The sequence below is a fragment of the Staurois parvus genome, unplaced genomic scaffold (assembly GCF_062004578.1).
Source record: "Staurois parvus isolate SC_StPar_1 unplaced genomic scaffold, SC_StPar_1.0 ptg000548l, whole genome shotgun sequence".
Classification (NCBI taxonomy): Eukaryota; Metazoa; Chordata; class Amphibia; order Anura; family Ranidae; genus Staurois; species Staurois parvus.
The window spans coordinates 1158766-1180647 of NW_028318344.1; the positions used below are offsets into that span (position 1 = coordinate 1158766).

Consider the following 21882-nt stretch of genomic DNA (forward strand, 5'->3'; position numbering starts at 1 on the left):
TGAAATAAGCTCTTGTTTTCATTTGCAGGAGTGCTTGTAACTGATAAAGAAGATACTCAGGAGATGAATTCTATGATAACTGACTGCATGGGTGTGGCCAAGGGAAAGGAAGATTTTTACCACAGGTTGAAGATTTCTTCAATCCACTGCTTTTTTATTCAGGTAAATATGCATCTGGAGTGGGAGGAGAAAGTTTATATAGGTCAGGGTGGGAGAAAAAAAACAGGACAAGTAATAGATCGTTTCACATTTTTTTTTATTTTCAAGGTTGTGTAATTGTTCAAGTACTGTGTAAAGGAAAAGAAGCATGTTTTTTTTTTCCCACTAGAATATTCATTCTTAAGTGGCATATTCCTGTAAAAATATATTTTATATATATGTATACCCCAGTATTTTAACATTTGGAAATATCATATACATGAGAAAAGTAAGCAATAACAACTGGTTATCCAGACCAGTGTTAGTTATTAAAAGCTACTGGCTATAGATATTTACTGTCACTAATAATGGAGATGATTGTTATTTAATTAGATCTTCTTCTGTCAGGTGAGGTGACATATCTAAAAGGTTGATTTACGGCGTGCTTGCTCAGTCTGGATTTGTTTGCTGATCAGAAAACATATTAGCTCATACCCAGACAGAATAGGGGGAAATAAAAAAGAGTCGCTTTGCAGAGCTTGCACAGCTCTTCTAAAGTTAGATGCTGCTCCTAATTAACAAAAGCCCCCACTCCCCCTCCTTCCCCACTTGGCTAAGAGTAGAGGGAGGAGGAGAGTGTTAACACTGTGCAGGGTCTGCTCGTGTAGTGAATTCACTGCACAGACAGGAAGAGAGAGAGGTGAGTGTTCTGTTGAGAGCTCACATACCATATCACAGGGTCACACCTGGTAGGATTCTGTGGCAATTTTCTGTATGTCAAACTGTTCTATTCCCTCTGTGAATTAGGCGCAGACCATGTACCGGTTTCTATTTTACTCTTAAAGTGGAGTTCCACTCAAAATCGGAAGCTCCGCTTTTTTGCCTCCCCCCCCTCCACTGCCATATTTGGCACCTTTTGGGCAAGGGGAAGCGGTTACCTGTTTTTGACAGGTACCTGCTCCCACTTCCAGCTCAATTCGCCATGACAAAGTGAGCTGGAAGTTTGGCCCTCACCTCCCTCCCGCAGTCTCCTGGGAACTTTCACAGGTCCCGGAAGATTGCCGGACCAATCAGGAGGCACAGCACGACTCGTGCATGTGCACTGGGCACCAAGCTGTGAAGCCGCAAGCTGTCACAGCCTGGTGCCCACAGTTGAGATGCTGGCGCCATGGAGGAAAGGATGGGAGAAGGGAGGGTGTGGGTGAGTACATCGCTGAACCCTGGGACAGGTAAATGTGTGTTTATTGAGAGTCAGCAGCTAAAGTGTTTGTAGCTGCTGACTTTTAATAAACACAAAAACGGCTGGAACTCCGCTTTAAGGTGGCACAAATAGACCTGATAGTTTCCTGCACCATTATAGTTGTGCAGGAAGCTTGATTAATTTCCTGGAATGAGTTTAAGACTGTCATATCAGGATTGTTTACATTTTAAAGAGAATGTTTATGTAGTTTAGCACATAAGGTAAAACTATGTTCACGAAAAGTTAAACATATAAAATTCTTTTTATATAAAAGTACGGTCAACATCTTTCATGCACTCCTTGTAAATCCTATCAAACTCTTCTTCTTGAGCAGGTGTAAAGTAATTCTTGTGATCTCCAGAGATACCTAATAGAGGGAAAGTAAAACAAAAAAAATAGCTGTTTATTGTTAAAACTGAACTCCAGGAACGTTAAGTCGCAAGAGGCGCATGCCACCTCATGGATTTATTTCTTTAACACATTTCTTTATACAAGTGATTTGAACTTCAGGCTCTACTCCACCTGAATGTCTCATTTGATCATATTAATATCAATATCAACCCAGAACTGAACACCGACTGTTTATTTGCACTGTGTCTTTGTGCATTTTGGTATGTGCTGCCTTCACCATCTGTTGCCCTTTCTGCATCATTATGTTTATGTTACTCTGTAAGTGTCTTGTCTAAGTTATGACTGGTCTTATCTTTACAACTCTCTCTGCCCTCTTGAAAGCCTGGCTTAGATGTCAAAAGCTTTCTTTGCTGGCCTGTCATCTTTATATTAGCTCATTGTCATCGATCCAACCCACACGCACATGCCCACAGTGACTAGCTAACCAAGGAGCGCATGTGTGGCCGTGACTTGGGGTAAGAGGGAATAAGGGGGACTTAATCTGAATATATATAAATATGTAAGACCAGCCGTGATATACTTTCACAGCCCGCACTACCTCTGGCCACCACTAGAAGGAGACTCCACTCCAATCCAGCTGGTTAACCACACACACAGGCAGACATGAATCTTATATACAATCTGGTGCACACTAAGGGTTGTGGAGCAGCCTAGCAATTGCACACCCTTCTAGGATTCCTCCAGCTATTCTACAAGCCAGAACCCCGGTGTTAATCACTCTTCCACTGTCCACACACCCTCACCATAGACACACCACAAACGGTAGCTTGCCACCACCCAACAGTTTTACTGGCCTGCTGGGCCACCACACACACACAGATCTCCATCTGGCAGACCTGTTACCTTTACAATCTGCATGCAATCTGCCAACAAGCAGTGCAATTGCATACAGATTGGCACTGAACTTGACCGAGCATATAAAGACACTGCAATACAATACAATCTCTCTGGAGATATGAGCCTGAGCTTAAGTACCCAGAAGTCACTTATTAGTTTTATAATTTAAAATCCCGAAAGTGGGCAGTGTATAAAATAGTACCAATCACCATTCAGCTGTCGCAATCAGGCGCCATATAACCATTTTCTGCATTTCTCTGGGGTTCTACATAGGCTACAAATACAGTTTTACATGCAGGTATAGCCTACAGTGTGTCCAATCAGAAGGAAGTATTTTCATATCTCTGCAGCTAATATTTTAGCTTTTATGAGAGATGAAATATATTAATTTGATCTGCTGATATACTTCAAAACTCCCAGACACATCGAAACCACCTCTGGTCTCCCGCTGTGTCATGAAGCCAAACTGTCTGGAGCCTTTTCCTTCCAGATTTCCCAGAAGGTGACAAATCTTATTGGCATCCAGGTGTTACCTCCTTCCAGAGGATGTTCTGTCCCTTTCAGATGCTAATTGGTGACCATATGTCTCTGACTTAATTCTGAACACATCTTATATTATTATAACATGGACTGAAGTTAAACCTACATTGTCATATTTCTACAGGTCACATCTCAAATCTTACATGTACGTTACACTCATGATTAATTAACAACCAACCAACCACCCCCCCTAATATTATTAATCTAGAGCACTTTTATGGGGAAGCGCTTTGCTGGGAGGAACATTGCTGGGTTCTTTCCTTTAGTGATTCTTTCTAGAAGTGATTCTTTATACAAGTGATTTGCACTTCAGCGATTGTGCGTAGTGAGCATACATAGGAAACTGCACTGAAAAGCACCTAAACAGGCTGTAGGTGACCCTCTCTCTATTCTGCACTCCTCTGTAGCATGCACTTTCTACCACTTTTTCTGACAGTTGTGTCTGCTCTCCTTAAAATCTCTTTCCTTCATTCCTCTTCTCCACCCCACAGCTTATATACATCTCCCTGCCTTCTGTCATCTCCCAATTACTGCACTCACTAATTCCTACTAATTCTAAATCCACCTGCTCATAAAACCTCCAGGACACTGAGGCATGTCCCATTATATATATCACATTCCCATATTAACTCCCTCATCCTTTTGCTTCTCTTAATTTCTGTCAATTAAGTGTGCCCAACACTCCCATCACCCTGCATCCTCTGGCAGCAGCCGCAATCCACAGAACTTAGGCTCCATTTCTCTTCTTCCCAAAGCCAGCCTCCCTTTTCCTGTGCCCTCTGGAACACCCGCTCTGTCTGTAACAAACTCACCTCCCTCCGCTACCTCTTTATCACAAATTCCTTTAACTTACTTGCCATTACAGAAATCTGGCTTCGTGATTCTGATACTGCTTCCCCTGCTTCCCTTTTCCATGGTGGCCTTCTCTGGACTCATTCTCCCAAACCAAATGGATGGAAGGGAGGTGAAGTAGGAATCCTCCTTGCCGCCCAGAGCACCTATCAGGTAATTCATCAACCTCCCTCTCAGACACTCTCCACTTTTGAGGCATATTGTATATTTCTATTCTCTCCAGTTTCTGTAAGAATCGCTGTGATCTACCGGCCCCCTCCTTACCTTCCTTGATGGCTTCTCTGCCTGGCTAACCTTCTTTCTCTGTTCTGAAATCCCCACAATCATTCTCGGCAACTTCAACATCCCTTTTAATGCCAACACTCCTGCTACTTCTAAACTTCGTAATCTAGCCTCCTCTTTAGGACTGAAGCAATAAATACAGGATTCTACTCACTCCATTGGCAACATCCTTGACCTTGTATTCTCCTATCTACCGTGAGGAACAGAAGTATTTGAACCTTGCGATTTTGCAAGTTCTCCTACTTAGAAATCATGGAGGGGTCTGAAATTCATATTGTAGGTGCATTCCCACTCTGAGAGACCGAATTAAAAAAAAAATTCAGGAAATCACATTGTATGCTTTTTAAAGAATTTATTTGTCTTGCACTGCTGAACATAAGTATTTGAACACCTGAGAAAATCAGTGTTAATATTTGGTACAGAAGTCTTTGTTTGCAATTACAGAGGTCAAACGTTTCCTGTAGTTCTTGACCAGGTTTGCACACACTGCAACAGGGATTTTGGCCCACTCCTCCACACAGATCTCCTCTAGATCTGTCAGGTTTTTGGGCTGTCGCTGAGCAGCACAGAGTTTTCGCTCCCTCCAAAGATGTTCTATTGGATTTAGATCTGGAGACTGGCTAGGCCACTCCAGAACCTTGATATGCTTCTTACGGAGCCACTCCTTGGTTATCCTGGCAGTGCGCTTCGGGTTGTTGTCATGTTGGAAGACCCAGCCACGACCCATCTTCAATGCTCTGACTGAGGGAAGGAGGTTGTTGCTCAAAATCTCACAATTAATGGCCCCATTCATCCTCTCCTTAATACAGTGCAGTTGTCCTGTCCCCTTTGCAAAAAAGCACCCCCAAAGCATGATGTTACCACCCCCATGCTTCACAGTAGGGATGGTGTTCTTGGGATGCAGCTCATCCTTCTTTTTCCTCCAAACACGACAAGTGAAGTTTAGACCAAAAAGTTCTACTTTGGTCTCATCTGACCACATGACTTTCTCCCATGCCTCCTCTGGATCATCCAGATGGTCATTGGCAAACTTCAGACGGGCCTGGACATGTGATGGCTTGAGCAGGGGAACCTTCCGTGCAATGCATGATTTGAAACCATGACGGCATAGTGTTCTACCAACAGTGACCTTTGAAACTGTGGTCCCAGCTCTCTTCATGTCATTGACCAGCTCCTCCCTCATAGTTCTGGGCTGATTCCTCACCTTTCTTATCATCAGTGATACCCAACGAAGTGAGATCTTGCATGGAGCCCCAGTCCGAGGGAGACTGACAGTCGTCTTCAGCCTCTTCCATTTTCTAACAATTGCTCCAACAGTTTATCTATTTTCACCAAGATGCTTGGCAATTGCCCCGTAGCCTTTTCCAGCCTTGTGGAGGTCCAAAATTTGGTCTCTGGTGTCTTTTGACAGCTCTTTGCTCTTGCCCATGGTAGTAGTTGACGTCTGACTGACTGTGGGGTGGACAGGTGTCTTTAAAGAGCTCTGACAGGTGCTACTAAGTTAGAATAATGAGTGGAGTAGAGGTGGACTTTTTAAAGGCACAGTAACAGGTTTTTGAGAGCCAGAATTCTTGCTGTTTCTTAGGTGTTCAAATACTTATGTTCAGCAGTGCAAGACAAATAAATTCTTTAAAAATCATACAATGTGATTTCCTAAATCTTTTTTTTAATTCTGTCTCTCAGAGTGGGAATGCACCTACAATGTGAATTTCAGACCCCTTCATGATTTCTAAGTGGAAGAACTTGCAAATTAGCAGGGTGTTCAAATACTTCTGTTCCTCACTGTATGTACTCTGTGCAACATCTCCAACAACCCTCTCCTGCTCTCTGATCACCACCTTATTAGCTTCACTATCTCCCATCTCCTCTCCCTCCAACCACCTAACAGTTCCCTGTAGAAACCTTCACTGACCTCAACCGTTCTCTTTTCTACTCTTTTACTGACCACCTCTATGACAAAATATCATCCGTGTCCTGCCCAGATCTAGCCACGTCTGTCTACATCAGTTCACTATCATCCTCCCTAGACAAGCTCACCCCCCTCACTACATACACAATCAGGTCCCGACCCCTACAACCTTGGCAAACAGATGACACCAGAGGTCTCAAAAAACAGAAAGACTTCGATAAATATAAATCTGCCCTCCAGAAATACTATTCCTGCCTCCACACTGCCAAGCAGACCTATTTCATTACTCTCATTAATACCTTCTCATCTAGTCCCTATCAACTCTTCTCTACCTTCAACTCTCTTCTTCATCCTCCACTGCCTCCACCCACTAACTCACTCACTGCCTAGGATATCTTAAATCCCTTCAAAAAGAAAATCAATACAATTCGTAAGGAGATCTCTGACGCACAGATACCTCCCCTACTTTACACTCCACCTCCACAGGGACAATCACTACTTCCCACATTCAATCCCACTGCTATAGACGAGGTTGTTAAACTTTTTTCTAACTCCCACCTAACCACGTGTCCCTGGACTCTGCTCTGGTCACCCTCTGGCTCTATCCTACCCTCTTTAACTCACACCTTCAATCTCTCCTTCTCTTCCAGCATCTTCCTCAATTCTCTAAAACATGCACTAGTCACCTCCATACTTAAAAAGCCCTCACTAGACCCCACCAATCTTAACAACCTATAACCCATCTCCTTACTCTACTTTTCCTCCAAACTCCTTGAGCGCCTGGTCTGAAACCAGCTGAGCAACCACCTCACTGTGAATAACCTTCTTGATCCCCTTCAGTCTGTATTTCGCTCTCAGCAGTCCATGGAATCTGCTCTCCTCAAACTTACAAACTATCTACTAATGGCTAAAACTAATGGACCCTATTTTGTACTCCTACTCCTGGACTTCTCTGCTGCCTTTGACACAGTAGACCACTCCCTCCTCCTCAAAAAACTTTACTCCTTTGGTCTCCATGACTGTGCTCTTCTCTGGTTCTCATCCTACCTATCCCAGAGCACCTTCAGTGTCACTTACAATTCTACTTCCTCTTCTCCTCTTCCTTACTCCGTTGGGGTTCTGGGATGCCTCCTCTTCTCAAGCTATACCTCCTCTCTGGGTCAGCTGATTGCCTCCCATGGCTTTTAATACAATTTCTATGCTGATGACACCCAAATCTATCTCTCTAACCCTTAGCTCACTCCATCAGTCTCCTCACGCATCACTAATCTACTAACAGACATATCAGCCTGGATGTCACACCACTTCCTGAAAATGTATCTATCCAAAACTAGGCTCATAGTATTTTCTCCTCTATGTGCCCCTTCCACTGACTTATCTGTCAATATCAGCGGCTCAACCATCAACCTGTCCCCACATGCCAGGGTGCTAGGTGTAATCCTGGACTCTGAACTATCCTTTCCACCCCACATCCAATAACTGTCCAAAGCTTGCTAGCTCAAACTCCTCAACATCTCCAAGATACGCCCTTTCCTAACCAATGACACCACAAAGCTTCTAACTCACTCCCTGGACATCTATCCGTTTATCCACTGTGCTGCCCTTATAATAATTTAATTTCATTTGTATGTCCATACATATATATGTATTCTCTCATTTTTCATGCAAGGGTTTCCTTGGTGCTTTTTGTTTTCATTTTCTTTTGTTTTTGTATGTGTATTTTTTATATATTTATATTCAATTTATTATATGAGCATTGTATATTAGATCTGCATGTGTGTTTATTGTGCCAAGTATACACATCTCATTTATTTATATATGTTTGTTTTACTATGTGTCCACTACCCAATCATTGCCCATCAATAGGCCAAGTTCTAAGGGAACATTTTTTACACATTTTTTATATACACTGTTTCATATATATGTTTTTCTTTTACATCAGTGATCACATGCATGTGGCTTCAATCCTGTGTATTGTGTTGTCGGTCAGTGGAGGAAAAGCTTTGCCTTGGATTGGAATGTTGTGCTTTTTTCTCTAGTTGTCCGCACTTAACCACATCATCTTCGGTTCTGGAAGTGACATCAGCGGGACGTACATCTTGTGGACACACTTTCTGTCCCTTTGAGCACACGCTGCTTTGATGGTGTGCATTCCAGCGGCCATCTTCTGCCTCCATGCCCCAGTCATATAACCCCTATAGTCAGTTCTTTTGGCTTCGTAGGAACTGTTCCAATACCTCTGATTGCCTTAAACAAGCTGATATACTGATAAACTACTTCCTTGAAAAAGATCAAATAGATATACAGATATTCCCCTGGGACTTTGTAAGGCAAAAACCAGTCATTCTATGTCTTTGGCCTCTTTCTAGACAAACGTAGCCTGGCCCTACAAGATATCACAATACTACAAGTGGTGAGCAATATTTTTGACCAAAATTTATATAATATTCTTTCATCCACACTTTGGTGGGTTTTCACCTGTTTATTGTCTTTAGCTTGCCCGCTGTTAATACATCCAGCTATTGATAAGGATATTTTTTCAGAGTTTCTGCATTAATCTTTTCCCCTGGGCCACACATAATTTAGTACTCTTGAGGAGACTAGTAATTACTGGACTTTTCTTATCTTATATTATTATACTCTATAGAGTTTTAATTTCTCCATTTATTGGTTGTTGTAGTGTGGTCCTTGCTGATGGGCATCTTACCAAGGCGCATTGCCCTTCCCCCCAGATGTGACATCTGGGAGGCATCTTCACCCAATTTTCTGTGACAATCCTGAAACAATATCTGATGCAGTGTAATCTGTAAATCCATGAGTAATCAGCCATTTTTGCACATTTTGAATTGTATACTTTTCATTATGTTATATGTATCTATTTGATGTTTTGTTATGTTATAGACCTGACATATTTATTCCCTGAAGAAGGAAACATTAATTCCAAAACGTGTTGAATTGGTCTGGTTATCATCATTGTTCAAGTTCAGATGGGCGGACAGCTCACTTGCCAGCTGATGTATTACAGACTGTCAGGTTAAATGTATACTGCACAGACAGGGGGCACAATCACAGAAGGGGGGAATGTTTCCTGCGTGAGTGCATTTTCTGCTGGAGTGTGAAGCAGCAGTTGAATACAGACCCCTGATCATGTCCTCTCTGCCTTTTCACAGGTAAATGCTACTGTCTCATCTCCACCTTAAACTGTTTCCCTGCAATGCACTGACTTTCTGCAAACGTAGAGTAAATGCTACTGTCTCGTCTCCACCTTAAACTGTCTCCCTGCAATGCACTGACTTTCTGCAAAACTCAGTATAATTAGTCTATATCTTTTTGTCAGTTTGTGGTGATTGATTCTCACCTCCTTTTGCCTTTCTGTGATCAGAGAATCAATCATCTTTTATGACTTTGGCCTGTGTCTGTGTGGCTGGTCTGGTTTTGACCAACCTCCCCTTAAATTCATGTGATCCTTATCAGTCCCTAATTGGGGCGGAGAAGAGTTGCTCATTTGATCATCTCCCTATATATTTAGACCAGCTTATGGGGGAGGTCACAGATGGGGGGCATTTTTCTTGTGTGGGTGCATGTTCTGCTGGAGTGCAAAGCAGCAGTTGAACACAGAAGTTTAACTGAGTGCTTTTTCTGCTGGAGTGTGAAGCAGCAGCTGAGCACAGCAGTGTAACTTAGTGTATTTTCTGCTGGAGTGTGACGCAGCAGTTGAACACAGCAGTTTAATTGAATGAATTTTCTGCTGTAGTGCGAAGCAGAAGTTGAACACAGCAGTTTAACTAAAGCAGGATAACTCAAGCAGCAGGAAGATACAACAAAGAACTCTACTGCCCGCTGGATGGACTGCAAGCAAACACCCTGGGAAATATCTCCTACAAGACTGATTCCCACTCCATGTACCTTTATAATATGCCCCCTCTACTCTTACTTTTCATATTACTATCCCGTTATCAAAATCTTATTTCTTTACCCCTCTGCTCCACTCCAAAGCTTACATATCACCCTCACTTCTACCATCTCCCTACTACTGCTCTCATCACCTCCTGCTGATACTTCTTCATCTGCTGACCCAAACACCAGGACAGGAAGGCATGTGCACTCATATACATCCCACTTTACTTTCCTCACCCTCCTTCTCCTAACTTCTGGGGATATCTCCCCAAACCTTGGTCCCTCCATTATCTCACCCCCACACCAGGCACCCTCCTTCCTTCAGGAATAACCGCAATCCACTCAATTTAATCTCAATCCCCATGCTCCTAAAAACCACCCTCCCTTTGGAATGCCCGTTTTGTCTGTAATAAGCTCACCTCTGTCCATGACCTTTTTGTTTCCCACTCCCTTAACCTGATTTCAAGCAGCAGATTCTGCTTCTTCTGCAGCACTTTCCTATGGAGGCCTTCTCTGGACTCACTCACCCAGACCCAGTGGTCGGAAAGGAGCTGGAGTTGGTTTGCTTCTATCCACACTGAGCACCTTTCAAGTCCTCCATAACCCTCCCTCTCTATTCTTCTCTTCTTTCGAGGCTCACTGCATTCGGCTGTGTTCTCCTATTTCTGAGGATTGCAGTGATCTATTGGCCTCCTGGACAGCTTTCTTGATGACTTCTCTGCCTGGCTACCCTATTTTCTCCCCATTAATGTTAACAACCCAGCTACATCCCAACTCTTCAACCTAACCTCATATTTTGCCTTAACACAATGGACACAGTCCTCCACTCACTCTGATGGGAATACATTAGACCTTGCTTTCTCCCATCTTTGTACTCCCTACAAGCTCACAAACACCAACATTCCTCTATCTGAACACAATTTCATCACCTTTATAGTGTCCTCGTCTTCAAACACCTATCCCTCCAAGCAGCAAAGAATTACCCACAGAAACTTAAAAAAAAAAATTAAACCCTTCTCTTTTCCACTCTGCAACTGACTGCCTCTATGACAGAATCTACAATAGTTCGCTTTCATCCACACTAGACTCACTAGCTCCTCTAACTACATGAAGTATCAGGCCCCGACCATTACAACCATGGCAGACTGACAACACCAAAAATCTTAAGCAACATAGTTGTGCACTGGAGCGATTTGCCGTAAAACCAGATCTCACCAAGCATTTACCCTATATAAATCTGCTTTCTTAACATACAATTCCTCCCTCCATGCTGCCAAACAAGCCTACTTTGTCATTCTTATTAATACCTTGTCATCCAGTCATTGTCGTCTCTTCTCTACTTTTAACTCTCTACTTTCTCCACCTCCACCTTCACCCAGTACCTCATTCACTGCTTACGAGATTGCAAATCATTTCAAACACAAGATTGATGCAATTTGTAGGGGCATTTCCACTGCACAGACATCTATCCCACTTAACATACCTTATATTAAACCTCTCTCAACACTTTCCTCTTTTGACCTTGTTACTACTGAAGAGGTCATTAAAGTTTTCTCAGAAGCCCGTCTCACCACCTGTCCCCTGGATCCTGTCCCCTCACAACTGCTAGGGTCACCCTCTTCTTCTATCCTATGCTTCCTCACTCACATCTTCAATCTCTCCCTCTCTAATGGTGCCTTCCCCACCCCTCTAAAGCATGCACACATTACCCATACTTAAAAAGCCCTTGCTGGACCCCACCAACCTGAACAAGTTAAGACCCAGCTTAGTCTACAATCGCGAGAGCTCCTACCTCACTGACAACAACCTTCTTGACCCTTTACAGTCTGGGTTTTGCTCACTCCACTCCACTGAAACTGCCCTACTAAAACTCACTAATGATTTACTAAGTGCTAAAACCACTACAATCACTACTCTATACTCTTACTACTTGACCTCTTTGCAGCTTTTGATACTGTTGACCATCCCCTCCTCCTAAAAAAACTCCACTCTCTTGGCCCCTGAGACTCTGCTCTCTCCTGGTTCTCCTCCGACCTATCGCAGCACTCCTTCAGCATTACCTATAACTCTGTCTCCTCCTCTCCACTTCCTCTTTCTGTAGGGGTCCCTCAAGGTTCTGTCATTGGACCCCTTCTCTTCTCCATCTACACCCCCTCCCTTGGTCACTTGATAAACTCCCATGGCTTTAAGTACCATCTCTATACTGATGACACACAAATCTATCTTTCTACTCCTCACCTCACCCCTTCAGTCTCCTCTCACATTACTAACTTACTAAGTGACATATCGGCATGGATGTCACTCCACTTCCTCAAACTCAATCTTTCTAAAACTAAGCCATTGATGATGAAACATTGATAATTAAATTTTCTTTCCTGCACCCAATCAACTCAATTCCCCCATCTATGCAGTTGGTTTTAATGGGGGAATCCTCTAGCAGAGCTATTGTGATCTCCCAGTGGGTGGGGGGCACATGGAGACATCTCTGCTGGGAGAATGCATTGATTTTTGATGGTGGCTGGCAATAATCGCATGTAAAAATTCAGCATGCGTGTTGTACAGAAGTTGATTGATGGATCAACGTGGGTACAATCTATGGCCAGCTTAAATTCAGTTACACATGGAAAGCAAATCAGCACAAGGAACATTACTTACAGTCAATCTCATGTGTTTTGTGGCTTGTTGAGTCCCTTAGCTGGCTACATTGGCTGCAGTCTTCCTCTGATTGTGTTGAAAAGGGTATGGTGGGATTGGGCGAGGAGGATTTCAGCTAATATGGGAGCCAGCAGTACAAGGGACATGTCCTATTGACTGTAAGTATTGTCTCTTGTGTTGATTTTTGTTTTTTGTTACTAAACCTAGGCTTTAAATAAAAAAAATCTCTAAAATATTATTATTTTGCTGACTTTGATGAAAATGTCAGTAAAATAAGACCATGGCTACCCCCAAGAGTACATTTATGTCAAGGCATAACTAGTATTCCACGGATGTTACCCTATAACATTTCAGAAGCACCTGAAAACAATGAAGTGTCTTTACCTTTTCTATAAAATGATCCTTTTTCCTTGTCGAAGAATTCATTCGGGACTGCACTGTAGTTGGACATGTTGTTCTCTTTCATAGATTTAAAGGAAGAATGTTCTACCACTGAATCTATGGCAGCAGCATCCAGATCTTTTCCCAGGAACTTGCAGATATTAACAACACTGCTCCTTGGATCCTGTTGTATTAAACAAGTGTGTATTTCAATAGTGTTTACACTAAAAAAATGTATAATCATTCAGCTGGGATGGGCTAAGAGAAGGATACATTATAGTGAACAGAACCTATGCAGTTGTTTCAAGGGAGGGGGCAGTAGGTTAAATTACATTTCCAAATTCGAGTGCAGCACACTTGGGCCACCAGAGTAGGAGGTGCCAGCAATACAGAAGTGGAATTTATGTAAAAGTAGCATATATAATCTAAATGGTCACACTGCAATTCCTGACATTTATTCTGCATTGCTTCCTGCAGCTACTGTAAAATACCCAACCTACCTAAGCACCTCCCAGCCATTTGTTATTACCGCCAGTGCAGACAGGGCTTGTCCTTAAATGTTCATGCTTAGTTCAAAGTTCTTTTTAATACTAGAAATTATGTTGAAACATAAGAGTACACAGAAATTACATTCAGCTTTCCATGCCTTTATCTGGAAACGAAAAAAAAACCTAAATACTTGTTATGCATACTCAGACTTCCAGCAAAAGTAATTGGAAAAAACCTTCCTGATTTAGGCTATACAAGTCTGGTTCTCCATGTGTTTGACTGGATCAATAACAAGTTATCATATGCAAACATCAACTCAGAGGCCTAGCTGGTGTCATCATATGCAAACACCAAATCACAGACCTAACTGGTGTCACCTTGGCCATTGCCAGGAGTTATCCATACTCCCCTTTCCAGGTTTCCAGATCACACAAAGAAAAGTATCATACTTAGAGATATAATAATAACTGATGGGAATAAGTAAGTTATTCAGGTTGCTGGGTTCTCTGCCTTCTTTGATGCTCTTCATCCCCATTTTTTCCACAAGGTTGGGATGGGAGACAATGCAGGAGGAGATTTGCTGATTTAATTTGCATTGTTAATTGTTTTTATACTTTTAATAGTCACCGTGTCACTGTGTTGGTACTCCATAAGAGGGCACGGACATGGCTGAGCATCCACTATGGCATTGTATATGCAATGCAACTTTATTGAAAATGTGTATTCATGACATCACTGTTGTACCTGTGTACAGCAGTGCATTAAAAAATACAAGATAAACTCCTAATCATTTAAATGGGAGTGTTAACTCAATTGACAGTGCTTTACCATGTTACTTTCAGCAAGTGTGACACATTGCCTACATAACTCGGCTATGGTATCCAAGGTTTGTTTTTATATAAAACTATAAACGGGGGTGGTAAATAAACACAATGCACATAGCCCTAGAACATGCTAGAAGTGCCCATGGCAAAGTGTGGCCAATGTATTGATTAGTTAATTTAAAAAAAAAAAATATCATGAAATATATTTAATGGGTATTGTTACTGTTTTTTGCAGTTTTGTAGTTGTATGGGTGTTGTAGCCTTTGGTTTCCCTTTTAGTAGCATGGGACAGGGGTCCATGGAAAAATAATTTTCCCTATGATATCTGTAGTGTGTTTCTACCAGGGTATATTTGACATAGATTGAAGAGAGTTACTGTTGCTATGACAAAAGATGCTAGGTTATGTATGTGTGTGATATTACAATGTGTACAGATGTTGATATCTGGTGTATGGGGAAATTCCTCTGGGCTATTCTGTCTCACGAGGGCAGAGAGATAGAGAGAGAGAAAAGTGGGGTGAGTGACTCCTAGGCTGCTAAGTTGAGGATGGCTATGGGTTTTGCAAACACTGACTGAACAGAAGAGACATTATGTCTAACATAGCCAGGCTCTTGAGCGTCTGTGGCATAAGATTAAGTCCCAGCAATGGGGAAATTGCACGACGCGATGAGGGACACATGCTTCCAGCGGTAGCTCCGTTAGACTCGGAGTCCAACGGGTCGATTCCCAGGGCAACAACACCTTGTTTTCCACTGATTTTCATCAGCACCCCTGTGGTACACCCCTATGCATGCTGTCAGGCAAGAAGGTGCGTGGTCGCCCTTCACAGCACTCACTAACCACATATTTATATTTACTCCGCACCAAAGAGAAGGAGGGTATGTCCCAACATGGCGCCCAGTCAGAGCGGGCCCATGCAGCCTCCAGAGGATCCTCAGCTGAGTCTACTACCATCCATAGGGACAGTGAGTACTCCGGTCAGTTTACTGCTGACATAGATGCTAGTCTATCTGCCATATATGAAAAGCTAGCTGATAAAATACAAACGGAACTATATAAAATTACTAGCACTCTTACTCAAGAAATTGCAGCATTGGGCAGTGACACAGACATATTGGAGACTAAACATGAGCTTTCTTTAGCCCACAATGATCTCAGGAAGAAACATGAACTGCTGGCTGAGAACTTTTCCTATTTAAATTCTCATGTAGAAGACTTGGATAACAGAAATCGCCGCAACAATTTGCAGGTTCGAGGTACTCCAGAGTCTGTTATTAAGCTAATGCCTGCAGTATCCAAATTATTTCATACTTGCCTCCCTGAGATACCACTACCCTCCTTTGCATGTGATAGAATCCACAGGGCCTTATGACCCAAACCAACTGCTAATAAACCACCTTGAGATATAATTCTATGTATGAAGGATTACCTAACTAAAGAAGAAATTTTACATGCATACAGGAATACCTCCAAGATAGAATTAGAAGGTTCCAAAATACAAATATTTCCACATATCTCTCCGGCCACTTTAAAAAGAAGATGCAAAATGAAAGCAATAACCTCAGTGCTTCAATCAGTTTGTATAAGGGTAAAGAGCTCCTGGTTAAATTTGGACTTTTAGAACCTGAGCCAGCACAATGCCTTCCTGCAACACCTCGTCCATCACCTATATAGTCTATTCCTTCCTCACCTTGAGATCAAAGAAGATGGTGACAGTCCTTCAGGGATCTGGCAGCTTGAAAAAATGTCTTCCCTCCGTCATAAAGGAACATATTTCATTTGATAAAGAAAGTTTGTTATGATCAATCATGATCAACTACCTATATCACTTGGGACAGAATGTGGATGAACGACAGAGAAGATATAAGAGATCCCGCCCTGCCAATCCTTCCTCCTCTTTCCTCCCCTCCCAGTTTGCTCTTAATAAGTTACAATTGGTCTTAAGGTGTTATCTCATAATGTAAATGGATTTAACCTGCCTTAAAAATGTAAAAAGGCCTTTTGTCATTATAAAAGATTGATATAATCCTTTTACAAGGTACTAATTTTTCACCTTCTAATCACCCATTGTACTTTGAAAAATCTTATGGTCAGCTTCACTGTATTTCATATTCATCTAAATCTCGTGGTGTGGCTATTTTTATTCGCAATTCACTAGTTTTTGAAACCCAAATTATTTACAAAGATCCTGAAAGTCGCTTTTTTACTCTAAAGGGTTCATGTAGAGGTTGGCTTGTTACAATGGCCTCGGTCTATGCCCCTAATGAATCCCAGGATACTTTCTTCAAAAAATTCTTTGAAATGCTTGATCGTTATCATTCTCCACACCTTATTATAGGTGGAGAGTTTAATTTGATTGCTCATCCTATATTAGACAGAAGTAGAGTTTTACCATCCACCAAGGCATTTGCTAAATCTCTTTCTCGCTCATTGAATAGTTTGCAATTGATAGACACATGGAGAGCACATAACATTGCAGTAAAGGATTATACATGCTATCCCCATCCACATGATAGTTATGCCCATTTTGACCATATTTTCAGTACTCCTATACTATTAGCCAATTCTTCTACTGCAGACATACACATACAGTATGCCCATGGTCGGATCATCATTTAGTTTCCTTCACCACTTCCCGTATAGGTTTAGCTCCTACTCCATACAGGTGGCACATTTGTTATCAGCTCCAGAAATTATACCACAACTCTCTTTATATATGGAAGATTATTTTACTCTCAATACAAATTCTAATATTTCTCCCACTTCCCTTTGGACCGCACCTAAAGCTGTAATGCGAGGACATTTAATCAGTGTGGCTGCTGCAAAAAATAGAGCTAAATTGTCTGATATCAGAGTTCTTACCAAAGAATTAGACCGTCTATATAATAGACATAGTCAATCTCCCTCTCCAGACCTTTTTAATCAAATTCAAAATAAACGGCAGGCTATAGACACTACTGTATATCATCATTTGATACTGAAAAATCCCTCAGATGGTCTAGGGCAAAATTTTTTTTACATAGCAATTTCAAATCTTCCATGTTTGCCAGAAAGTTAAATGATTCAACTAAACCTCCTCATGTATACAAACTTAGAAATGCATCGGGAAATCTAGTCTGCCACCCTCAAGAGATATTGAGTATCTTTTCAGATTTCTATAAGAACTTACTATCTACTCCTCAATCATCTCCCAATTATTTTCTCAATCATGGTTAGACAGAATTTCACTTCCCGCACTCTCTAAACAACAAACTGATAGACTTAATGCCCCGTGTACTGACCTAGAGATAAATAACATTATTAAATCACTTAAAACTTCTACTGCACCAGTAGGTAGTTTCTCTACCACTTATTATACAAAAATGTCTTCAATTTTAGTTCCTCATTTAACTAAATTATATAACTTTATTTTTCAAGAAAATTACTTTCCTGAAGAAATGTAATTAGCTAACATGTCCCTGTTACCCAAACCTCATAAAGATCAAACTTTGCCACAAAATTTTTGCCCAATTTCTGTTATTAATAATGATCTCAAAATTTTTGGTTGTTTATTAGCTGACAGACTAGCCAAAGTTATTACCTCTCTGGTTCAACCAGATCAAACTGGCTTTATCCCAGGTAGACAATTCACAGATAATCTTCGTTTAGCCACTAATATTATTCAAGATTCAAATCTTCATTCTCGGTCAGTTTGTATACTGAGCCTGGATATACACAAGGCTTTTGATAGTGTTAGTTATTTTTATACAGTATTTATATAGCGCCAACAGTTTGCTCAGCGCTGTACATTATAATGGGAGACAGTACACAAGACAGTACAGTAACAATACGATTCAATGCACAAGGGGTTCGAAGGCCCTGCTCCTTGGAGCTTACAATCTATGAGGGAGGGGATAGTGGTACAGGAGGAAATATCTGTGGGGGATGGAGTGGTAGGAAGAGTGGAGGAGTTCAGTAATTAGCTGAGGGCGGGGTAGGCTTCCCTGAAGAGATAGGTTTTCAGAGTGTGCCTAAAGGTGAGGAGAGTAGGTGATAGTCTGATGGATTGGGGTAGGGAGTTCCAGAGGATGGGGGAAGCCCTGGAAAATTCCTGGAGACGGGCATGGGAGGAGGAGACCAGGGGACTAGAGAGTAGGAGGTCTTGTGATGAGTGAAGAGTACATTTTGGGTGGTATTTGGATACCAGATTGGTGATGTAGTTTGGGGCAGTATTATGAACAGCTTTATAAATCAATGTTAGCATTTTGGATTTTATCCGTTAGGCAATCGGGAGCCAGTGGAGGGATTGGCAGAGAGGGGTGGCGGATACGGAGCGGTTAGTAAGGTGGATGAGTCTGGCTGCAGCATTCAAGATAGACTGAAGCTGGGATAGCCTGCGGTGGGGTAAGCCGATGTGGAGGGAGTTACAGTAGTCAAGGGGTGATATAATGAGGGAGTGAATGAGTTGCTTAGTGGTTTCCGGGGTTAGGACGTATTTTGGAGATGTTGCAGAGGTGAAGTCTACATGAGTTTGTCAGCGAATGGACCTGGGGCTGGAAGGACAGATTGGAGTCTAGGATGACACCTAGCAATCTGGCTTGAGGGGAGGGACTGATGGTGGTGTTGTTGGTCTTGATGGAGAAGTTGGGGGGGGCGCGGGCTGGGGGGAAAACTAGGAGCTCAGTTTTGGAAAGATTTAGTTTGAGGAAGTGGAGTGACATCCAATCCGAAATGTCGCTCAGTAGGCTTGTGATACGGGCGGAGACTGAAGGGGTGAGGTGAGGGGTAGAGAGATAGATTTGCGTGTCGTCAGCATAGAGATGGTAGTTGAAGCCATGAGAGTGTATCAGTTGGCCAAGGTGTAGATGGAGAAGGGGCCCGAGGACAGAACCTTGAGGGACCCCAACAGAGATTTTTCATAATCTCTCAGGGCTGGGTGTGAATTTATCCAAATGTTCAGCGATGTCTATTAACCTTCTGCCCTTGTTGTCTGCCTCTCTGCAGGAGAGATTCCCAATTTCTTGGTGTACACATTCTTTTTGTTATCTGGGCATTTCCCTTATACAAATCACTCTTCCAAACAAATTATCCATCACTCTTTATATGTATTAAATCGTTATTATCAATGTGGTCTTCTTGCCATATTTCATTTCTCGGGAGAGTGGTTGTTGTCAAGATGGTTATTTTGCCAAAATTGCTATTTTACTTTAGAACTTTACCAACATTGGTCTCTAAAACCACTTTAAAAAAACTTCTCTCTGTAGAGAAAAATTAATAAATTAATTTGGCAAGATAGAAAGCCCAGGTATGGTATGTCTCTCCTGCACAGATCCCAGCTCAGGGGCAGTATAGGTCTTCCTAACCTATGGTTATACTATTTATCGGCAAGATTTACACAATTAACCCAATGGTTTGCCCCATCTACTAACATTCCTTGGCTCTCTTTTGAAATATAACTCATACCATTTGTGGCATCGACATAAAAATAAATTTAATCTGGTATCTCCTACTCCTTCGTTAGCCTCATTTCTTGGAGATCCCAATTTATCTCCTGCTTTTAGAGACAGAGTCTCTTTTATGTCATGGCAAAAACATAATCTCACTAACCTGACATTTTTCACCAGAAACAATAAGTTCAGTTCTTTTGTCTCATTACAATCAGAATATAACTTACCTATAATGGACCTTCCAAGATATATACAAATTAAATAATTTTTAACAAACCTCTACTCTTTAACTCTTCAAACTCCTTATTCACTATTTGAACACAATTTTATATCATCTCCTAGAGATAAAGTACTAATTTCTCGTATATACTGCTATTTAAATTAATTCTCTGTCTCCAAAAAATCATACCCTTTGCTACAATGGGAATCCGATTTAGTTTGCTCCTTTTCTATAAAGGAATGAGACACCATGATTGATAACTTACGTAAATACACTCGCTCAATATCTGTCAGAGAAACATTTCTTAAGGTACATACTAGATGGTATATGACCCCTTCTAAGATACATTCTTTTTATCCTCTGGTTTCCCCTTGCTGCTTCAGGGGCTGTTAAGAACAGGGAACCTTGGTTCATATATTCTGGAATTGCAAGTTCCTGCGACCATTGTGGTTACAAGCTACAGCCAAAATATCTCAAATAGCAGGCAAGACAATTTCCTTAACTCTGCAAATAGGCCTATTTGCCTCAATACCAGATATACCCATTCCTTGTACTAGATTAATACATTTACTCTGTTGCTTCATACAATGGATAGCATTTAACTGGCGCTCCCCTTCTGTCCCATGGTCGCAGGTGCTTGCAAGGATGGAATCAATCAAATTATCTGAATACATACATCATATACTATATAATAATTTACATTTAAAGAAAAATAGACCAGGTGGGCTACACCATAACTTTATATATTTATTTGTATAATTGTCTCAAAATATTTCTTTATATCTACCTTTATTAGTGGTATATGTACTATAATTGTAATCTGTACTGGAGTCAATCAATATCTATGTATTGAGCTTTTGCTATATCTTTGTCCTTTAATCGGATGATATTTAGGTGATATTGTTTAACTCTGACTTCTCTGTATTCGGTACCTTATGACATTTTTGTACATTTGTGTTTGATTGTACTTGAACGTGACCTTCCTAATAAAATAGTTTGTAAACAACAAAAAAAAAAGACTAAGTCCCAGCAAGGCTTTAACCTATATAAACCTGCCCTAGAAAAATAACATTTTTGCCTCCACACTGCCAAACAGACCTATTTTATCAATCTCATTAACACCCTCTCACGCAGTCCCCATCAATTCTTTTCTACCTTTAACTCTCCACTTCATCCTTCATTACCTCCACCCACTAACTCACTCACTGTCCAGGAGATCGCTAATCACAGTACAGATATCTCCCTCACCTTACAATGTCACAATCAATACTTCCCTCATTTAACCCAGCTACTATAGAGGAAGTAATTAAACTTTTTTCTAACGCCCACCTAACTACTTGCCCCCTGGACCCTGTTCCTTTGCAAATTCTATGGTCACCCTCTGTCTCTATCCTACACTCTTTAACTCATATCCTCAATCTCTTCTTTTGGATTGGTATCTTCCCCAACCCTCTAAAAGATGCAGTAGTCACCCCTGTACTTAAAAAGGCCTCACTGGACCCCATCAATCGTAACAACCTTAGACCCATCTGCTTAATCCCTTTTGCCTCCAAACTCCTTGGACGCTTGGTCTACAACCAGCTCAGCTGCCAACTCATTGAGAGTAACCTTTTTGATCCTCTCAAGTCTGGATTTTTCCCGCAGCACTCCACAGAAACTGCTCTTCTAAAACTATCAAACGACTTACTACCAGCTAAAACCAATTTTCCATACTCTTACTCTGGGACCTCTCTGCTACTTTTGATACAGTCGACCACCCCCTCCTTCTGAAAAAACTCTA

At 41.5% G+C, this 21882-nt stretch overlaps 1 protein-coding gene across 2 annotated transcripts in view; it reads right to left on the reverse strand.

Annotated features, from left to right (window-relative positions):
• Positions 1-237: 237 nt before the first annotated feature.
• Positions 238-21882, reverse strand: part of LOC149451113 (sulfotransferase 2B1-like) — a 135269-nt gene continuing 113624 nt past the window's right edge. For both annotated transcript variants that reach the window (XM_089690953.1, XM_089690954.1), the window contains exons 6-7: positions 13146-13326; positions 238-1745 (exon numbers count right to left, since the gene is read on the reverse strand). In XM_089690953.1, coding sequence (XP_089547079.1) covers positions 1642-1745; positions 13146-13326 — 285 coding nt within the window. In that variant the 3' untranslated portion in view covers positions 238-1641. The remainder of the gene's footprint in view (positions 1746-13145; positions 13327-21882) is intronic.